This window comes from Eleutherodactylus coqui, chromosome 8, assembly GCF_035609145.1.
Source record: "Eleutherodactylus coqui strain aEleCoq1 chromosome 8, aEleCoq1.hap1, whole genome shotgun sequence".
Lineage (NCBI taxonomy): Eukaryota > Metazoa > Chordata > Amphibia > Anura > Eleutherodactylidae > Eleutherodactylus > Eleutherodactylus coqui.
In genome coordinates, this window is record NC_089844.1 from 137,789,439 (window position 1) to 137,803,598 (window position 14,160).

A 14,160-nucleotide genomic window follows, 5' to 3' on the forward strand; every position below is an offset into this window, starting at 1 on the left:
TTATGAGTCACCGGAGAGGCATGCAGAAGAAAACTTATCTAAAGCAGCAGCGGCGACGGCGCAGCATCACTCCCTACTGTCCGATCGCTGGGAGCCATTTATCTGCACGTAAACCTCAGTACCCTGCAAAAACAAACCACCTAAAAGCTCCGCCATCGGACGTGGAGACACATAGATCTACAGACACCAGCAGAACGTAGCAGCTGGCACCCCTTCACAAGCAGCAGCTCCCTGCAGGACCTGCCAGCAGCGCTTCACCTTAAGCAAACTGCAAGGAAAAGTACAGCTCCTCGCAAGGACCGGCGCACTATAACGCCTTTGTTAAGAGCTGCAGCTTCCCGGCTGCCAAGTCCCCCCTTGTTAGAATGACGCCTCCAGACATTAGCACAGCGCTGGCAGCAGCCGCCTCTGATGCACATTGCTTGCAGCGTCTGCCTTCGCTCATTCTGGCGCTTTGTTTGCGTCTTGCCAAAGGGCTTTTGTGAACGGCATTTCTGCGTTCGTTCTTACTGCACAATCGCACGATGCAAAACAAACAACCAAAACAAAACACGGAGACGAGACGAGGGAAAGGCAGCGACGGACACAAACCTGACGGAAATCCAAAAGGGGAGCCTGCGAGACGCCAATTAAACCGCGGCGATCCAAGGAAAGACGTTTCCAACTCCTGTTGCTTTCCCACTCTGCAGATTTCATGAGAAAATGGAGGAGAAGCATGGTGTCATTTTACTCCTGTGAAAGCCCTGTTTGCCAACTCCTCCTGACGGAGGGGCCCGTTCGGACAACTTCTCCCTCCCTTCTAATAAATAACGGCAGCTGTCTGAGCATTAATACTGCTGGTAAAAACAGCTCCGGCAGGAAGATGCAGGCGGACCGCAGCACGCTCCTGGCTCCCGGGGACCGCTGAAGGGCGCGCGCAGGAAGCCCGCCGCACGCACAAGCTGCCGCACTAGAAATTAGGCTGAAAAAAAAAAAAATGTCTGCAGTCCTCGTCCCAGCGAGCCGCTCTGCAAAATAGCTTCAGTGAACGCCAGGCGATTAACTCACTGAAGCCAGAACTGAACAGCCGGGCTAAAGGCGTCCATTGTCATGCACGGCGAGCGGTTCATAGCCATTCCCCGCAGACCGCAGGGAAAACTTAACCCCGTGGCAGCCAAAGCAGCCAGTCAAGCAGATAGCAGCTAGAGAGGCTGCAAGCGATGGAGATAATTCTCTGACTGCTCCAGAAAAATGCCAGCAGGCAATTAACCAGCGGCTCCTCGGTGGACAAGCATTTAACCGTTTTACTACCGCTGTGTACTCGTCATAGGACGCTCGGTCTTGAAGTGAAGGAAGTGTTTTATTTCTAGTCCAGAGATCTGAAGCATAAATAGTAATGTTGCTTAATAGGGGGTGTCCAGGATTTGCTGAGCATGGATTTCAGAAACAGCGCCACCCCCATCCACTGCTTTTATCTGGTATTGCAGCTCAACTTCAATAAAGTGAAAGGAAGGCAGCTGCAATACCAGTCACAACTTGGGGACAGGAGAGGAGCTGTTTTGGGGAGAAAGATGACATTTTTCTAATTTTGCATAACACCTTTAAAACTATTTTCACACGGGCCAGTGCAGTGTCAGTCAGTGAGAAAGTGACCAATTTTGCCCCAGTGTACGTGCAGTTTACATCAATTTTTCTTCACTTCTTGCAGTTTTAAAGTGCGAGTTGTCTGTTTTTCACACGTGTCCCAAAAAAAAAAAAAAAAAAAAAAGGGAATGTGGCAATTTAAAACTCCCATTGAAGTCAACAGGTGCATGAAAAAAACAACAGTACATTTACGGCTTGCAAGAGCTTCCCGCTCGTTTTTAAACGCACCCATTGACTTGAATGGGCAATTCTGGTCAGAGAATGGCTCATTGCGTTTTTTCCCTCTCCTTACATAGACCAGTCGTCAACGAAAAAAATAAAGAAAAAAAATTGTCCACGTGAATAGACACATTGGGGAATTGTGGGTAGATAACCACCGGCGCGTCACACGCTGTCTTATCTCCGTCTGCATGTGTTTAATATCTGAAGGGCTGCACGCGTCTTTACATATTAGGCGTATGTCGACTGCTTTGTACGCTAGGAGCCGACGTCGATATCTGGTATAACTTACGTAAATTCTTGGCGCAGAGTATATATATGTTGGTTCGGGGCAGCCACGCCCCCTTCCTAACAAGCCACACCCCTATTTTTTGTAAATTCTGCAAAGTTCCTGTCCCCTCCGAACTGTGGGCAGCGCTATATAGGCGACATGTAAACCACTTAAACATCCCTAGGTTGAAAGTCCTACTAGCTGCAAAAGCAAGACAAGGACGTTACCAACCCCCAACAACTCCTCTAGGCTGACATCAGACACACAGGTTTTGGAGTTTTTTCCTATTTTTTAAAGCCAAGCCAGGAGTGGATTCCAAAGCAAATGAAGTATTAGAGGAAGACTTCTACTTCTCCTTCCTGCTGAATCCACTTTTGGCTTCGGCTAAAAACAAAAACCGTACCTTAGTGTCAGTTCACAACCCACTGAATGAGGCCAATCCACATGTGGGTTTTCAGCAGACAAGCTGCAAGTCCGAGACATCCCCAGATGTTACTTGCACCCTTATCCTGCATAGAGAGGTGGTGAACATGCACAACCACGGCTCCATGCACTTCTATGGGACTGAGGGCAATCGCCAACCACGCTGCTTTGCTAGCTCCATAGAGTGAAAGGAGCAGTCGTCACCCAAAGGCTTCCCCGCACCATTAAGTATGGGAACTCTGCATGCGTCATTCTCACGATCCCCGAGGGTCCCAGCGACCATACATTTATCCCCCATTCTGTGAATAATGAGGTTGATGTCCGTGACTTTAAACAGGACAATTATCGCCTGAATAAGGCTCTGAGATCGTTCCTAAAGTGTCCAAAGGTCTGTTTGTGCGCTTTTACAGATTGTTCACCCTCGCAATGAATTGTTGGGACCATTTACACGGGCAGAAATACTGTTTGTCGACTAGTTACGGGGCATGGCGTTCTTTGGTTGGCGTGTACTTGAACTTATGATGCCTCCCCCAGCGCACACTCATTGGCTGCGAGTCCACTGAACACACTTCAATGCATGCGAGCGGTCTTTGAGTGAACACTTACTGTTGTCTCTTGCACGACCAACACCATCCAGAGATGGCACCAGCGAGTGTTCTTTTAAAGACCAGCAGGGACTTGTCAGTCACGGATCACTTGCATGTATTTTTGGGAACCAATGAGTTTTAAGTGGGAGAGCAAATGTTTCAGAAGGCAGCAGGAGCCAATACACATTCGGTGGAAGGCGCACGTTGAACAAGCGCAGATAGGCAACGATAATACCCATTTACACTAGGCGAGAATCAACCAGCGGCTATCTTCAGGCATGCGGAAAGGAAGAGACTAAATACACTAATTCTCGCTCGTCACTCAGTTGGTGGAGGCGTTTAAAAAAAAAACAAAAAAAAAACAATCGTTACATACATTCGCTCTATTGGGCAAACTTTTGGGCGATAGTTGTCCCTGTAAAGCCATCTTAAGATTAGCTGGTGCCTACAGCTGCCTGCCCAAGGGAGATCCACCGCAGGAGCTGCCGCCAGGGAGCAGGAGACAGCTGACGGTGTCTCCACACTGAGCCTATCTGACAGATAAGCTCACTACGGGGAATCGCGGCAAATCACAGTATGCTGCGATTTGAATCCTGCGAGCAGAGAATCGTTATGATTCTCCGCTCGTGGATGCCGTGGCAGCACTGTGGAATCACGCCCGTGGACATGCAGCCTACGACTTCCACAGAGGGCCAGCGGGTGAAAATCATTGCTCTTGCGGAAATGTGTTACCCACATTCACGCCAAGTTCTGACATCATGCATCCATACACGCAAAAGAGGGAGCAAGATGGCAGCTGCTGATACCCAGGACTGGATCACAAGAATTAGAGAGGGCCGGGGTACTAGAGTACATGACTTTATATTTACCTGCTGAAGTTCCCCCTTTTCTGTTTTGGACCGGATGTTTTGATTTCTTTTTTATATTAAGGTTACAAAATGAAGTGTAGGAAGGAAAAGCTAATTGCGCCATTCCGTTGTGAGGCAAGAAAACGAGAGGTTGGTGCATCACAACGCGATTTCCTAACTGCCCCTTATGTTGTTGTCGCCTGCCGAATGTTACAGTATCGGGCAGCGAGCTCGGAACATTCCAGAAGCCGTCTGGGTTGTTCGGACCGCAGTGTTGCAGGACGGTCACTGAGGAATTTAAACAGATTTTCTAGAGAAGCAATAGCCAGGATGGCAACAAGCAGGATGGAGGGAGTGATACATTGGCGTGGAGGCGTAGTCGGGGCTTTCTGCACAGCGTTTGTTGCAGGAGTTTGACTAAAGATCCATTTCTTTCATCTGAATGGGGTAGTTGTGGCGGCCGGCACATGGATTTCTGCAAAACCCATTCAGATGAATGAAGCAGTAACACATTATCCAAGTGTGAATGCACTTGGCTGCTGCCATTGGGGGGGGGGGGGCCCTCCGTATTCTTTGGCAGGTCTCCGATACATAGGCCGAGAGTCTGTTTTAGACAAATAGGTGCAATAATAATAGGTTCGCTTGGCAAGTAAATATTAAACTGGAAGAAGAGACGATGTATAACTTTGTAGCCATAGCAGGTCTAGATCTTGTTTTTGTCTTTTTTTCTTTTTTGTTTTTTCTTTTTCCGTTATTGGAAAAATGTAAGTTGGGATGATGTCCCTATTTTTATCTGCTAATGGACAGTCACAGATGGCTTATGTTATATGATGGATCTCGGTGCAGACTCCGGACAGTGAAAATGCTAATAATGTCTGATATTATTGCATTGTTGGGTGTATGTCCCGACTTGGTTGATAAAAACATTTATAAAAAAAAAAATAAAAAAAAGTTAACGTAGAGAGTATCCGGCTATCCGCTGTAACTTCTATGGGGAGAGCGGCACGAGGGACACGCACCTAACAAGTGGTATAAGCATTTATGAAGGAAGTCACGCGATCATGTTAATAAGTGTGCTGGTGACTGAATGCCTACCTAGGAACATACGTATACCCACAGGACTCGCTACGCTGGCCACCGAGGATCGCACAACTGTGTACGCACTTACTAATAGCCAGATTGAGCGATTAAAGAGGAGCGGTCTGCTGTCCTGACGTGTGTTTTGGGAAAGAATTGTATATATTGTATTCCCCATTAAAAATCTTCGTGAGTTGTACTGTTCCTCTGTTATCCCTCCTGGAAATCTATGAATAAATTGACAAATAGGTGTTACCACTTGGGATTGTATCTAGTTTGAAACTGTCCAATCAGCGTTGATACCTCTTGGAGAAGAGGAATGGTAATACCCAGTTGTCAACTTATTCATACGTTTTCAGAAGGCACAGCACAACGCACTTTTCTTTGCCCCAGAATTCTTTCATGGAGAATAGGATGGTTTAAGGTCCCTTTACACAAAGCATCGTTCAGACGCTCAATCAGAAAAGTCCTTTGCTTTTACATGGTGACGATTGCTTATTAGTCGTTTGCGAGATCTCGTTCTTAGAGGGGGGGGCTCTAGGAAATCTGTAAGCAAGTTGTTGAAATAGGAAGGACTGTGACTTTACGCCTGACAACTTCTGACAACCAGCGGCTGTTCTTGGTTAGCGCGCCACCCTGCCGGTGGCCATGTTTACAATGCACGACTATCGTTTGAATTTACTCTTTTGAGTGATTATTCAGCCAATAGTCGTCCCATATAAAAGGTAGACATGACAGGTCCTTGTTAAAGGTGTTGCCCAAAGTTTTCAACTTATCTCCTACCCACAGAATAGTGGATAAGCATCTGATGGCCGAGTGTCCCAATGGCTGGAACCCTACTTATGAGAATCTGGGTCCCATATTCCCCGGTTTTGTGTGCAGCCAAGTAGCCGTGCTGCAACTTCCTTCACCTCTATGGAACTGCCCAAGACAATAACGGAGCGCACCCCACTGGCAATCTCCAGCAGTACCGTGGAGGGGAGGCAGTAGGATGCATGCTTTGCCACTGCTCCATTCATATGCCGTTAAGCGTACCACGGCTTTTCATAGGGGGTCAATGAACTCTATTTTCTGTTCTACACCCTGTAGCCGTGAAAGCGGAGCGGTTGCAATAAGTCGCACTTGTGTGCAGGTCATTTAATGGGTTGTCGTTCAGTCACTTCTAGCAGTCATCACACACCAATTGCTGATACATAGCGAGGGCTTGGACTTCACAAGACAAGTCTCTGCTATGGCTTCCTGGGATTACAGCACTCACATCTCATATATCCAAGGGAAACCGAGCTGTAAGAGTGGAAGCACATTATGGCAGCAACATCCTCTACAGACATTTATCTGCATAAGGCACATTTACTCGGTCAGCAACAAATCAAACTCCCTCCAAGCTGAAGTACAGCAGGACCGCGGCCAACAAGCGCTTCTTCACTCCATTAACAAAAGGCTGACACAACCAGAAACTTCCCTCCCCGAGGAGGCTGCAAGAGTCCTGCACACAAACTTACAGGAAAAGCACGATGGACCTCAGGAATTAAGAGCCTTTTACGCGGGCAGATAATTGGCTGAATGAGCGTTTACACAAACCTTCGTTCCTGATGATTTCCCCGTGATGAGTTGACAAGCGAACGCTCATTAGCCCGCAACTTGCATCTTTTATGCTACCGAAAACTGGATGTACCGCTGACGACAGTGAAAACGTTTGGAGGGCCAACAATTATTAAAGAACATTTAATCGCTATACAGTTGTATTGGCCTGTGTGAAACCCATATAAACAAGCGCATCTTATATTAGGGCTTGTCCCATCTAAAAGGACCCTTCAAGGGGCTGTACTAAGATGGGTGATGAGTATGATCTCACCACCGAGGCCTGTACCAATCCTAAAAACAGGGGTGCTGTGCCCCCCCTACTGTGTGTTCACTGTACCCCCTGCAGTGGAGTGTAAATGGAGAGCTGGTTGCCCATGCACAGTGCCGCTCTATTCATTTTCAATAAAAGGGCTCAGCTATTTTCGTCAGCCTCACTGAAATGAATGGATTGGCAGTCAAGCAAATGCTGCCATTGCTGCATTCAACCTGACGTCACTGCGGGTAGGAAAAGCATCCCCATAGCAACAGAAGAGATGAGCTGTGCCTGCAATACCAATCCAGGCCACTGCAATACAGACAGCGCTATAGGATAGGTCATCAATAGTACAAGTCCCAGAAAACCCCTTTAAGACCCTTTAATATGAGTCAACGATGCAGCACAAACATTAATTTGCCCTATCATTGGGGCCTTGTAAATGTGCCCCCACTTAGCTGATGAATGGGCAAACGCTCATTTGCTGGTTGATTGGGCCATTTACACTGCAGAAAGAAAAAAAATTAAGTAGTTTTTGGCAGCACATTTCCTATGTGAACAGTGGATGTGCTGGCAACAATGATACTGGCTTGGAGATAAGCCAACGTACTAATGATCGCTCATGCCCCACATGGCCAGCAGCAGCCTGTGTAAAGCCCTTTTAAAATTTGCGCCATTCTCACTGATCCGCACTCCTCTAAAGAGCTGACGTCAGCCCGTGTATAGACGCCCAGCTTATCTTTCCTCTTAACACCATTTGTGCCCCACTTTTTCTACTTTTTTCAGATCAGAGCGGATTGCCACAGATGATGCTTTTGTATCAGTTGTCAAACTTCCCAGAGTAGTTACAAGGAAAGCTGTCACATTGAGCGTGTTTCGATCCTCGGGCAGTGGGCTACATATGATTTATAGTCTAATGAAAAAAGATTCAGCACAACTTGAAACATATTGATTTAATCCCGGCTACCTTTGGACATTCGAGTCAAGTGGGTGATCCCAATAATTGACAGAACACTTAAAAAGCGAAGCCTGCCAATCACAGCATAGGACCGCCAACCGGTGTGGTAAGTCCAGAGGGAGCAGGGGCTTACAATCAATAAATTCTCCATCAGTCTGCTGTAGGACAGGCTGCCTGCAGATAGCGCAGCCGCTTCAATGTAACAGGGACAGTTCACCAAGGAGATCATATGGTTCTATCAAGGATAAACAGACGTGTAGCGATAACTGTACTACACAAAGATCTGCAGGAATAGCAAAACATGCAAGTGCTTTACTGGAGCCGCAACAAGCGGGGTGGGAGCCGACGCATGTACATACATAGTCAACACAAAACTGCACTACAACGGACATTACTTTCCATTATCGATTACCTCTTCCAACAGTGTAACGGGATACTACAAGGTATTACACAATCAGGCACGGCTCTGATTTATTACAGGCCCTTAGTGTAACTATTACCAATCTGTCATCTGCGATACAATTTTACCCACAGGCTAAAGCTTTTCATGGAAAGTGAAACCGTGTAAGCCGCGTGCTAGGCTACAAGTAATAACAGTAGAGGCCGTAAACACACAACCCAGATCATTCAGCTACTGCAACCACCCAGTAGGATAATTGGGTGTTTAACATCCATTACTATGGAATTAGATTACACACATCATAGAAATATAAAGAATTTATTAATAATGATTATATAAAAAAAAGCAAAACATGAAAATCTTGTTCATTCTTCTAAAGGATGTTCAGTAGACAGAATCCACAAGAGTATATTTGCAAATGCTATGCATTTTCACGCGGACAAATCACGGCCGCCTGCATAGGATTGCATTTTGCAATGCAATCCTATGCAGACGTCCAGGGGCGGAAATTCTGCGGGAAATCTCGCCGCAGAATTTCTGCCCGTGTGCAGAGGGCCTAATTATCTTATACATCCTGTATTATCCTCCAGAGCTGCACTCCCTATTCTGCTGGTGGAGTTACTGTATACATACATTACTTATCCTGTACTGATCCTGAGTTACATCCTGTATTATACTCCAGAGCTGCACTCACTATTCTGCTGGTGGAGTCACTGTGTACATACATTACTTATCCTGTACTGATCCTGAGTTACATCTTGTATTATACTCCAGAGCTGCACTCACTATTCTGCTGGTGGAGTCACTGTGTACATACATTACTCATCCTGTACTGATCCTGAGTTACATTCTGTATTATACTCTAGAGCTGCACTCACTATTCTGCAGGTGGAGTCACTGTGTACATACATTACTTATCCTGTACTGACCCTGAGTTACACCCTGTATTATACTCCAGAGCTGCACTCACTATTCTGCTGGTGGAATCACAGTGTACATACATTATTTACTGATCATGAGTTATATATCCTGCATCATATTTCACAGCTGTACTCGCCATTCTGCTGGTGGAGTCAGCTCAACTCCACTACAGAACATAGGGCTGAACTGCAATACCAGACACAGCCTGTGGACAGAAGTGGTATGGTTTTTGGAAGAAAATCATTCATCTTTATTTAACCCTGCACAATCCATTCATACAAGCAGAGAATATGGAGTGGTCACAGCAAATGGCAGAATTGTGAATGCAGCTGTGTGTTATAATGTGCTATAAACCTACTGCAACTCGGTACAGACTTCTCAAGTCTTTTATATGGATTATGTATACAAAATGTTATCCTGTGTCCAAAAGCCACCCTGCGTCTCCAACTAGAACAATAAATTGCATTGCAGCCAATTATGCGGTGGATAGTGAAGACACAGCTTACCTTTGTTTTTTTGATCAGAGACCTGAAACAGAAAATAATAATGATGAATAACTTGTAATGTTTGCAAGGCCCAGGGATATTTAGGCCTATACAGTATTGCCTTAGAACAGTGTTCTCCAACTCCAGTCCTCAGGGACCGCCAACAGGTCATGTTTTCAGGATTTCCTCAGTGTTGCACAGGTGATGTAATTATTGTCGGTGCTTCAGACATTGCCACAGAGGTTCTTACTATAGGATATCCTGAAAACATGACCTGTTGGTGGTCCCTGAGGACTGGAGTTGGGGACCCCTGCCTTAGAATACTAAAAGGGGTTGTCAAAAGAAGGCCAAATACTCACACAGACCCAATGCGTTGTAATCTCCATTTCTGTCCCTATTCCGACATCGGATCACATAGTATGACCCTTCTATTCCCGTCATTAAGGGTGCTGGCTGCTGGGATCATTTGAATAACTAAGCCAGCCCCCTTGCCTGTTGCAGCTGGTACAGAGACAGAAGGACTGGTTTACTTATTAAGAGGTGCCTAAGCGTACGCTCTCTCGATGAAGGTACAGAGGCCATACCATGTAACCTGGTGTTGAAACCAGGATGAGAGTGAAGCTTACGACTTTGCGGGTCTGTGTAAGTATTAAGCCTCCCTGGACAACCCCTTTAACCACTTTGTCACCATAGTACGAACTATTGACAGACACTTGCCATGAGAACATTCCCTCGTCCTGCCTTTGTGTTGCTGATAGCAGTTGTAGGTATTAACGTATCTTGATGCCACCACGAAGTCCTGGTGGAGGCAAGAGTGGCAGCCCGGTGACGCCCCCTGAAGCCAATTGGCTACAGAGATGGCTCCCCTGCAGGTCCTGGCAGGCCACTATAATTCTCATGTCCTGGCTCCAGTCCCCGATATAAGCTCCTGGTTGATGCCAGTCTGACAGGCTCACCGGCCGTTCACATTCCTTCCCGAGGCTACCATTTCTTGGGCGACCCTATGCTGCCGCTCTTGATTCCCGCTGGCAGGCCAGTATAGTTCTACAGTCCCGGCTCCTGGCCCCTCTCCAAGGCTCCCCGCAGTCCCGGCTCCTGGCCCCTCTCCAAGGCTCCCTGGCCTCCCCGCAGTCCCGGCTCCTGGCCCCTCTCCAAGGCTCCCTGGCCTCCCCGCAGTCCCGGCTCCTGGCCCCTCTCCAAGGCTCCCTGGCCTCCCCGCAGTCCCGGCTCCTGGCCCCTCTCCAAGGCTCCCTGGCCTCCCTGCAGTCCCAGCCCCTCTCCAAGGCTCCCGGGCCTCCCCGCTGCTGCTCTTCATTCCGCGGCGGCTGTACCGTCCCACTTCCACTCCCTCTACCGGCCCTTCTGTCGGTGATCTGGCTCCTGATGCAAGGCAGCACAGATAGCCGCCGCTCGCCACGTCACTGCTGCTAGCTTCCGTGCAGCTCGTGATGCAGTGTGTGAGAAGCCAGCTGAGAGAGCTGCCGGTCCCCACATGTAAGAGCCGGTGAGGCGCGCACATTCCCGAGAGCAGCAGCATGGGGGAGGACAGTATTGGGAACGCGGCCGGGGTGTATGTCTAGTATTGTATCTTGATGCCCAACTTGCAGGACCTTGCGCCATTCACCCAATCGGGAGCTAGGGGTGTGAGAGGGGCGTTCCTACATGGAAGCCCTGTCAAACCCCTAGCTTTCGGTGGCATCTAGCTACAATACCGCAGTAGTACTCGAGCCAGCAGACTTTATTATGGGCATGTGTTCACCGTAATTAACACCGTGAATGCCAATTAAGGTGGCGAGATAAAGGGCCCCATTTGTCACTTGCTTGCAAGCTTCTGTATCAGGGTTGCTAGGTATGATAATTTTTCTATGGCCAGTCTAGGGCCTACTAAAGGACTCCACTGATGTACAGAAATAACGCATGTTTGTGCATATCCAAGATAAACCCTAATAGTTATCTGCATTTTATATGCAAATGTACCAATATAATGTCATAAAATTATGACTATACATTTATTTCCATAAGGCATACAGGTGTATGTGTACATGAGGAACACTATCTGCTCATATGACTTGTATCCTGCAAGGTCACCAGTTTTCCCATCAGCAGGCTGTATATGTCATTCTCAAGTTCTCTCTGAGCCGATGGGTGTAGAATAGCTGCTATGATGTCTCCACAAACTGTACATAGGAAAAACTAAAGATTCTGTCCGCTAAACCTCTGTAGCATACAGTTACTAGCGACATGGAAGACAGTGTACAGCAGTACTGAGCAGTGAAGATGTGATTCCAGTACCTGTAAAGCAGTAAATTGCTTTCATTAGCTGCTGCAGCATGATGTCTATGGGAGTGTCTCTGCTTCTCTCACCCTCTCATCTATAGACTTCTATGGGCAGTATGTGACAACACATCCTCCACTTCCTGGGTTTTTTCATGCACTTCACATAACAGGCAGCAAATTTGGAGGAAATGAGACCCCCTAGTGGGCCAGCATTTTATAGTTATTTTTCAGCAGAAAACCATAATTTAAAGTAATTTGCACCTTTGCTAGTGATCACATGGACTATCATAGTAACATAAGCTGTCTCAAAGTGCTGTGATCATTTCAGGGGGTTAGACACTGAAAAGGTGCATTCATATGAAATTCATTTTTGAACCACTAATGGTAGATTGTTTGAAAACACTTTGCAATTTTCCAGACATTTCCATTGTTATCATCTGTGCAGTCAAGGAGGAAATAAATCATTGCCGTCTAGTGACTGCTGTCGTGTGTACTGGGCAGCAATGCGGACTGTAAATAGAAATATTAGTAACATTTGCAGTCTATGATTAGAAAGAATCAATGGGCGAGCCGGCGGACTCGGCTGACAGACAATTGCTTGTATGGATGCTGGAGGTGGGGGCAGAAGCACGTTACCTTTTTAGAGGAGGCTTCCTTTCTTCTCTTATCGTTCTTTCGGTTTTTCTTTTCTTCCATTAACTGTACTTCCTCCTCCGGCGCTGTACTCCTAAAGCAAACACAAGTGTCACAAACTGCACACAAGACAGTCAGACCAGCAAAACGTACAATGCACAACTTACTGCCGACTTTGGAGGGGCTTTGTCATTAACCCAACAGTCATGTTAGAATTAAAAAAAGGCTCCCGAAAATTTTTTTTTATTGTAGATTTTGAATTTATGTCTCATGTGAATACATTTGGCGCAGAACTCTGTCGCCTGAAGTGCATTCTCAATCCCTTAGTGATAGAACTAATTTTAGCCATAAGAGCCAGTAAATTGTTTCCCCTTTCGTGTTCCAGAGGTCACAGATTTTTAATTTTTTTGTGGGTATAGCAGTACTTGTTTTTTGTGGGACAAGTTCTAGTTGTTAAAGGAACCAAATCCAGGTACATATAATGTATAGATTAACGCCCCTTTTTTTTTTACTGGGGGCAATGGGAAAAAAAAACACTGCAATATTACCATAGTAATTTGTGATTTCTATGGCATTCACCGCGTGGCATAAATATTTTGTTACCAGTATTCTACGGGTTAGTACGATTATGACAACACCAGATTTATAGATGTTTTATCACTTTTGTACAATATAGAAACACTTAAAAATTTTTTTATTTTTTTTACAAAAACACATGTGGGGCCACATTCCAGGACCGGAACGTATACAGAGCTGTTCCTGCCTGTTTTTTGTGGAACAATTTGTAGTTTTTAATTGGTATCATTTTGAGGTATGACTTTTTAATTATATTTCCTGTTTCAAGGAAGTGAGATCATAAACCTTTTTTTTTTTTTTTTTTAAATAGAATTTACCATGCTGGATAAATGTAATATTTTATAGTATGGGTTGTTACGGAAGTGATTATACCAATTGTGTAGTCTTTTTTTAATATTTAAAGGCTTGTGTAAGGTAAAAAGGGTTTAATTTTTTTTCCTGTAAAAACATTTAGATGTCCCAGTCTGCAATGACTGCAGCATCTGTTAGGTTAAAAATGTAGGGGAGTGATTAGATGAACAAGTCCTTTTCACTGGGAAAAAACCCCATGTGTGACAATCAGAGAGCAGATATGCTCTCTGAGTGATGAGATGGAGGGGATGCGATAACATGAACAAAACTTCATGTCACCCCTCCCCTGGAACAGAGATAAGATCTGTGATTCTCCCATTTCTGTGCTGAGCTGGTCTCCCGTTCCCCTCTGCTCTGTACTCTTGTACACTGACTGAAACAGACAGCTGTAAATGTAGCATTTCCAGTTAAACTTTTAACGGCTGTAGCTCCGGTTCACTAAGGGCTACGGACAAGAATCTTAGATTTTAAATGACACCAAACACATCTATAGCCCTGATAGAATCAAAGCTATAGCTGGTTGAAGTAGAACATGCTCTATTCTCTCAGAACAAACACAGGTTGTCTAAAACTGTTAGGGGGGTTAAGAAAACCACATTTAGGGTGCATCAATCAGAATGGATTTGGAGTGGATTTTCCAAAGTGAAAAAATCTGCTCCACAATCCACATCAAA

At 45.9% G+C, this 14,160-nt stretch overlaps 1 protein-coding gene across 4 annotated transcripts in view; it reads right to left on the reverse strand.

The window, feature by feature from the left end:
* The window catches only part of TNRC6A (trinucleotide repeat containing adaptor 6A), a 70,498-nt gene that overhangs the window by 37,364 nt on the left and 18,974 nt on the right, over positions 1-14,160 (reverse strand). For all 4 annotated transcript variants that reach the window (XM_066576538.1, XM_066576536.1, XM_066576537.1 and 1 more), the window contains exons 3-4: positions 12,563-12,653; positions 9,671-9,692 (exon numbers count right to left, since the gene is read on the reverse strand). In XM_066576538.1, coding sequence (XP_066432635.1) covers positions 9,671-9,692; positions 12,563-12,653 — 113 coding nt within the window. The remainder of the gene's footprint in view (positions 1-9,670; positions 9,693-12,562; positions 12,654-14,160) is intronic.